The sequence below is a fragment of the Athene cunicularia genome (genome assembly GCF_003259725.1).
Source record: "Athene cunicularia isolate RWA chromosome Z unlocalized genomic scaffold, athCun1 chrZ_part2, whole genome shotgun sequence".
NCBI lineage: Eukaryota > Metazoa > Chordata > Aves > Strigiformes > Strigidae > Athene > Athene cunicularia.
Window position 1 is genome coordinate 6,319,549 of NW_020799143.1, and position 8,375 is coordinate 6,327,923.

Sequence of the window (8,375 nt, forward strand, 5' to 3'; positions counted from 1 at the left end):
GAATACTGTTACGGTTTAGGATGTGCCAAGGACTAACCTATCAATTTAATGCCACTAACAAGATGCAAGTTTTACTCTGTTTCTTTATTTCTTTAAAAATATAGCATCTTAGACCATAAGCACCACCTCAGGGAGAATTATAATTGAATGACCTAATGGATGTGTGCACAATGACATGTCCATATCCTGATATGGATATAGTGATGTGCAACTGTGTCCTTATTAAAGGGTTAGACATATGTGCAAAGAACAGAAAGAAATAGAAGTGGGCACCTCTACATTAAAAAAAAAAATATTCAGGGCTAGTCATTTAAGTGAAGGATAATCTGTTTGTTCTATCAGTTATGATTTAATCTGAGATATGAGGGGGGAAAAAAAAAAAAAAAGAAGCAGCAGTTCTGCACCTAGAGGAATCTTGGTTACATCAACAAACTTTTAAACAATCTTGAGGCTTTTCCACCCATGATATAGCCTGGCTTAGAATTTAGTGATTGGAACAAGCTGAAAAGGAACACATTCAGGCTGTGTTTTTATTATTACTATTATCTGGTTGGTACCACTTCCCTTGTTACAATATGTATGTTTTATTCGTTTTGCCTGCATAGATACCTTTGTGCTGAAAAGGGGATACCAATAGTGTGCACCATACATGCTTTCATCTCTTGCCTCTTGGGATCTGCATTAGAGTTGGATCATTGAGCAGAAATCTCCCTCATGCCTTGGGGAATGGCCTTTTTGCCTCTCATTGCAGCTCCTCAGCACCCTCTTCGAGGCTCCTGTCCTCTCCGTCAGGCTTTGATCAGTGCCACCGAGGTGGGATGGAGTTCAAGCACACTGGTGGAACTTTTGCAAGGAGTGTAGACGTTCTCATGCAAGGAAATACAGTTTAAGGGTATGTTGCCATGTACACTCTGTAGAGTCTCCTAGATAGGGAATGTTTCCAGCTGAAAAGAGTCTCTGGTGCCCAGTGACAGTAGAGCTCAGCTGACACAACAGAAAGTGATGGGCAGGGAGGAAGATGTGGAGCTTGTGACTCCCTTACACCAGTTGCTCCAGGTGAATGACCAGAGACCAGGAGTTTGGAAGCTCACATTGCTGTGCCAAGGTGCTTCCAAGCCTAATGCCTTGTGCATATAGATACACCCAATTAATATCTTTAGCTAATTAACTTCTTTCAAGTACCCATGTGCTTGTATAAGTGGGGATAGTTAAACAGCATTTTGTCACAAAGGAAATGGTTGTCTCATTTAAGTTTTAGCTTGCAAAAAAAGTGGTCTAAAGAGGGCAAAGGATGCCAGGTATTGTGCCTTTCTCTGAAGACAAATTGCCTGCCCCCAGAAGCTTGCAATTATTCAGTGTAATGAGCACACCCAGAAGGCTGTCTGGAAGCCCAAGGCTCAGAAATACATTCCATTCAGTTTTGCAATCTAGTCTTAGTATTTTACTGCATATAATCTATAGCATAAAATCTCTTTTCCTGAGGACACTTTACAGGTGATTTCAGTGGTGCAAATGACCAGGCATAAACTGTGGAATCTAGCAATGCTTCCCTACCACTGAACCTAAAGTCTTGTGTGCAAGTGAGGAGGAAGTAGTAGCAGGTAGACATCCAGACAGTCAAGAGAGCAGATGTGCCAGGCAGGCGGTAGCACAGCATATGCTCTGCTGTCTAGAAACAGCCAAGTTCGGTCTTAAATCCTGGTGATGCTCTTGATGTGGCAGAGCCGGTGACATAAAAAACATTTTCTTGCTGACTGTGTTAAACCTGATTCTGATTATAAGTAAGAAGACAAAACATTTGACCTTGAGCTAAATTACTACTTGACTTCAGGCTGCCTTCCTAAATCTTCTTTTATTCAAATGTAAATTATTTATGCCTTTCTTTCATGCAGTGTTACAGGCACTGATTGGCTTCTGCCTTCCATCATGGGGGCATGTGCATTTTATTGGCCTGTAGTGAATAGTGGTCCATCCCACCTCAAAATATTTTTGGTGTATAAAACCATAACTACATTTGGTTTTCAAAGCCCTCTCTGCTAATTTAGAGTAGCATCAACTGCAGCTCATCTGTCCTGCAACAAGGCATGCAATTTACCATTTCTGTGTGCTACCCACTGGAGCAGTGTGATTAAACCCCTAATTTTTCCCCTTGCAGGAAACAAGTGTTCTACTCCAGTGCAAATGACATAGTAGGTAGGGAGAAGTTACTGCCCGTTTAGGGTGTAGTGATATTTGATATCAGTGGCTGGATTCTGCACTGCCAACAAAACAGTACAGGACGTCTAAAAGGTCTTTTATATATGATGCAGGGACAAGCAGACCTGCTGTCCAGTTCTTTTCCATCTCATTTTTTCTCCACTAGGAGAAAGTTGTATTGAAATAAACAAACCAAAGACCTACTCGCAGTTAACATTGCTTTCCCCTTGTCCTACAGATAGCAAAGTGCATCTAAATGGCTTCTATTCTGACCTCAGCATACTGATGACAAAAGGAAGGCAGCTGTGGGATTATTTCTTTCACCTTCCCTGTATGATGGATGGAGACATATTCACTGACACTTTGGTGCCATCTGGGAACATGATACCAAATTTTATCATGACCATAGAACAGAAAACATTTCCCTTTGTGATTTTATTATTTATTTTGTTGGGAATAGTCATTGTTCACTGCTTCTGACTTCTTCTTGACCCCTATCAGAGTATGTCAACCTCAACCTGGACTGATGGACTTGATGGACTGAAGAAAGGCCAGTTTTACTATGGTCTTGCTTAGAGCCTGAGAATTATGGAGGGTTATTTAGCACTCTGATAAAGAAAAATCCTGGAATGTCTCTTAATTTTGTTTGTGGTTTACATTTTGTCAAATATTGTAGGAATTGCAACATACAACTGACGTGCGGAATCACACTCCACAATCTGATGGATTGTAAAGTTGGTATGTTTATTCAGCGCTGGGCACACAGGGGATAGCTCCTGCTATTGTGTGCACCCGTTATAGCATTGTTACCTTGCTTTGATAGAGTAAATGATTACATATTCATAATATTTTGCAATACGCCTATACATATGCATTACCTATCCCCGCTTCGTATTTAAATTAGCATTTCCATGATCTCCTCCCAGCTGAGTCTGCGCAGTGTTTTCTGGTGGTGGTCGTGGGGGTCTTTGGGGATGAAGTCACGCTCCTCTTCCTCCTGTCCGATTGTAACCCCAGCGTTTCGCGCAAGCTCAGTTGTTCGTTGGCCATTATCTAAACCGCAGACCTAGCTCTACTGGTTTTGTGCTATCTATATATTTCAGCACGTCCCGTTATACATACCATCTGCAAGGCAAGGACTCCCTATCTTGACTATTCTTGATTTATTATATTGTTCATTATCCACTCATCCTGCAAGGCAAGGACTCCTTATTTTAACTACTCACTTTTACCTCATCCTACTTAGCTTGTGCCTTGCATCACAACTATGCACACAATGAATCTGATTTTAATTAAATAGCAAAGCAAGTGAACTTTTTATCATATCTTAATGAATCTCCTCATTGGGAAAAAGACAAAGGTTGAATTAGCAGAAATTTTCTTCCAAATGCATTGGAACAATGTGTATGTGGTCTCTTCTAGCCAGCTAAGAGACACTAGAGCATGTCTCCTCTTGCCTTACAAATGAGGTAAGAATGTGTTTTTATGATATGTATGTAGTAAATTAGCTTTTCAAGCTCCACAAGACTCTTCTTACTGTATCTCTGAAGACAAGTGAGGAAGCTTCCCATACTGTAAGATAAGATTTAAAGAGCTAGAAAACTTCAGGAGAAAAAAAATCCTCCATGTTTTCCCTGGTATTCAATAAAATGCTGTTAGCATTAAGAAGTGATTAAGCTACTTAACACTAAAAAGTCACTGACTGCAATCTTTTTTCTGAATAAGTTATGTAATGACTGTGGCTCATTTTTGTGCCAAAACTGATTTCTATTAAGGTAAGTTTCTGCACTGGTCTTACAACAAGTTATGGAAACAAATTTCAGTCTTGCTTGTATTTCAAACTGGGCATTTCCAGCATTCACTCAGTCTGATTATTTTGTGTGTAGATTACACTGCACTGTTTTTGTTTCCTAATTGGATGACTAAAACATTAGTGCTAAGAAGCAAGAAATAATCACCACCTTATTTGCCTATAAATGGCTTTAAATGTATTTATACAATGAAAACTTATTCCTAGAAGTCAGTGTAAACAAAAACTTACCATCTGCAGGATTGATCAAGGGAAAGAAAGACTTAAAAGATTGCATAAAATTTAGAAGAACTACTTAAAGTCTAAGTGGATGTTTGCAAGCATTGTTTAGCAACACTGAAATACTATAGTGGTAGCAACATTTGATATACTGACAGGAGGGAAAAGGCCATGGTCATAAACACAGAAGAGTCTTGAAAAAGGTCCTAGTGCTGCTGGGCTTTGTAAATATTTAGTGGACTTGGGAAGGGAAGGCACATGCTGGCTGCTTTCAGACAAAGCTTTAGATTTAGCTATTTTACTTGTACTATAATAATGACAAGCAGTTGGGAAGTTTTCCTTTGTGCTTTGGTTTGCAGCCTGTAAATGGAGAAACAAAGCCAGCCCCATAGGTGGTACAGCAGGGGCCATGCTGACTCATTCGAGCTGAGGCTCTGACTCTAGCTGCTGCACTTAGAGCTGTTTATTTCCCTTTGCTGCTTGTCCTGTCCACCAGTTAAAGGTTGCAGCTATTTGTAGCAGAGGCAGTGGAAGGAGAGGTGTCTCTGCACGCTGGCTATCACAGAGTGCCAAATGCAGCTCCCTGATTAGTTCACAGAAAGAATCTGGGCCGTGATCTGTCAATGCTGAAATACAAGCACAGCTTGTTGCAAGGGTGGTAACCTTCAAGATGGAGTGGGCAGAAGAGGTCAGAAACACAGCGATGTTCTCCAGAAGCCAAGAGGTACTGGCTTTAGCTACACATATGTCAGTGCCAGGGAACATAGATCAGAGCAGACTCAAACTTTCAGATCATTTCCCAAAGGTAACAACAGTGTGGCATAAACAAAACATTCCTGTTGTCAATTATTTATGAAGCAGCAGTAACAGCGTTACTTCCTCTGGCCTGGGATTTCTCTCCTATGTCAGGGTCTGTTTGAAGACTCTATACATTTTATTTTCTTTTACAGAAAAAGACTTTTCCTCATAATTGCATCTAAAGAGGGAGGAGGTAATAACTCTGGTCAAGGAACTGTGTTCAAGTGAGGCAATTTGATTCTTGTGTGGAGTTTGGAAGTTGCTAACTGAGGACTGTTTTGGAGGCTGAGCCAGCCAGCATCTCTGGTATGTTTGGAAGCATTCCAAGGAGATATTTTTGTAAACCACTGGGATATCAGTCTATTAAGGGGGAATTTAATACTGCTGAGCAGTCACTTTAAACCAGCCTATCTGTGGATATTCCTAAACTGACTATAGCAAAGAGAGGAAATTCACACTAGTTTCCCCACTGTGGCAACACATTCTTGCTTTGTACTCTCAAAATCTAACAGAAGTTTTCTGAAGTCAGGCTTCCAATTCAGTTTCATGATAGCTCATTTTTCCTTTGCCTGGAGAAACCACATCAGACTTTGAATAGGAAGAGTACTATTTCAGTCCACAAAGTAGCCTCTGACAGAAAACAAGGCCTCGCAAGAATATGTATTTGCTGTGGAATGACCTGAAATATTAATGAGACTGGAAAGGGAGGATCTGTGTGCTAATGCAGTTATACTCAGGCAGTTCTGTAGCTCTGTATCACTCTGGTATTTCTTGATATATACTTTACATACTGTGAAGAAACAAGGAATATGTGTAACTTTTAAATAAATACCACATTTATGTTAATTTGTTCAATCCAACTACAAAAAGTTTTAAGTCAAAGGACTACTGGGATGAGAAAAAGCCAAATAAGGACAGAGATAGACTCTTCGTTGGTAGAAACCAGGGAGTAAAGCTGGTTTTTTCCAGTGAGGATTTCAAGATTTTTATATTTCAATCATGGCCCTTAAATGAAAGTGCTGGCCTAGCAGTATGGATCTGAGTCTGTTCTCAGCAACATCTGGGGTGCATGTGTGTGAGAACAGCCCTGCTGCTGCTTCTTGAAGGCTGTCAGAGGTTTGGATGCAACTATCTTTAAAGTAGCTCAGGGGTCAGGAATGATACAGACACAGAAATCCACAGCTCTACTCTGCAAGAGCCATGTAGGGGTTCCCTCTGAATATGTACATGTGTGTTGGACCTGCAGTGAAATGTGTCTGACATTACCATGCAACTAGCAGGATCTGAGCTATTTCAAAGGTAGGTGAAGCTGGGATCCAGCAGTATAGCTGTGCTAACTGGGATAAAAATAGAACCCCATCAACCAACTGATGCAATTGGTATCAGGGGAAGATTCTCCCTCACTGGAGATGGGGTTTATAGAATTGAATGGGCTTTAAGTTTCCAAGAAGAGAATTTTGTGTAAACAGAAAGAAGAAATATGAATACAAATGTTATATTTTCACTTTTTGTTCTGCCTGCTATCTACTCTGAGTGAATTCATAATACTTAATTTTGAGAAAGCAGTCTGCAGAGCATTGCTTAGTTAGCCTTTCCCACGTGTGCCTCCAGAAGAGGGCCTGGAGATACCCGATGTGTGGCTACATGGTCCTGTGAGCCTAATGGTATTGTACACAGGGATTTTGCAGGTTTGGAGAAATTTATTTTTGAAAATATAGCTATTGTTTGCCCAAATTTCACATCCTGTTTTCAGTGCTTCTGGAGCAAAGTTTTGGACTTTTTTTAATACACAGATTTAGAGTAATTTCTGCAGCATTGGTATGTGAGGCTGCCATTGCTCCTGGTTTTTTTTTTTGGTTTTTTTTTTTTTTCAGCGTCACTGTAAAAGCCGCTGACACTATAGCAGTTTTTCTTTTTTCCCACTTGGCACACTAACTAGTCAATCCCCATCATGCCCTTAGATATCTCCATTGTTATCTTCATAGTCTAAAAGGAGCAGCAGGGAGTGAAAGGTCTTTTTCAAGGCAGAGATGAAGACTTATCAGTGCTAAGACAGAATCTGTGAAGTATAAGCTTCTGTCTCATGTTGAAGTCACTGTGCACTGGTCAACATGGTAGTAGAAAATGCATCCTTCATTTCTGATACAACTATAAAACATCTTAAATCCTATCACACTTCCTTCTGCTTTGTATGAGCTCTGCTTTTTACTGTGAGAGAACCAGTTGTGCAGCAGCTACATCCATCCTGCTATTTATACCAGTGCAAGATCTTGAACTGGGGGATTTGATGCAGTGCTGCTGTCCCTCTGACTTAATAACCAGTGCCTGTACTAGACTGTACTTCCATCTTATGGATTTGATTTTCAGTAAGATTCTCTACTTCTCTCTGCATTGGTTTAAAATCTTACCTTGCCTCTTAGAATTGATATTAGAGGTTTAAATACAGAAAAACAATACTGAGAATTACATCTAAGCAGACAACTGCTTTACACACAATGAAGCCATGGCAAAACCCCCAGATTTTTTACTGTCTGTTCCATATAAGGAAAAAACAACAAAGGCTGGAGTCAGAACATTTAGGTATTGCATCTTAAGGTATGTTTAATAACCTCCAGCCTGAGACAGGAGGAAGACGCACATGTAATGCAGCCCCTCATCTTTGTAATTCCATGGTTGAAGCTGGTGATCACTTCAGATTCCATCATAAATCAGAACACACCTAAAGGTGTTCAGTCTTGTGACATTAGTCACACTATCACTAGTCACAGTATTCCTGCAACAGAAAAAGAAGTGTATTTATGAAGTATTTGTAGTTGGAGGGTTGTATTCTTAAGAGCTGATTCCCCATGACTTTGGCTTGATCTAATTGACTTCAGCTGCATTAGTTTAGATTTACTGCGACTAAGTGTTGGGCTCCAAATTTCTAAACACATATAGCTGTTATAAATGATCACATCCAAATTTAGTCATAAACAAATTTTCCAATTTATTAAATAAATAAAGATAAGCAAAAACAGCACTGGACAGACCAAGAGCCCCTGCTCTACCTGGTCCACACCGACCGGTTTCCCTCCTCAGTATTTATTCTCCCTCTTCTCATACATAGTTATACCCTTTAATACATATTCATAGGATTTCCGGGAAAAGGGTGGGTTTATGGAGATCTTTCTCGCGCATGCTCTTCTTGTCTGTTGGGGTCTTTTTTGCTCCTCTCTGGTGGTTGTGGGATGAAGTGAACACTCTTCCTCGGCCTGCCCTTTTGGTGACCCCGAACTTCGAGCATGTGTCTTAGAAACAACTTCTTCTTGGGCCCGGATAACTGTAAACAACACTGAACAGAACCAGTTGGACC

At 40.3% G+C, this 8,375-nt stretch overlaps 1 protein-coding gene across 1 annotated transcript; it reads left to right on the forward strand.

Moving 5' to 3' along the window:
* Positions 1-2,481: 2,481 nt before the first annotated feature.
* Positions 2,482-2,772, forward strand: CTXN3 (cortexin 3). Its single transcript, XM_026866446.1, is given in 1 exon segment — positions 2,482-2,772. A coding segment is annotated over 1 exon segment (291 nt).
* Positions 2,773-8,375: the final 5,603 nt, after the last annotated feature.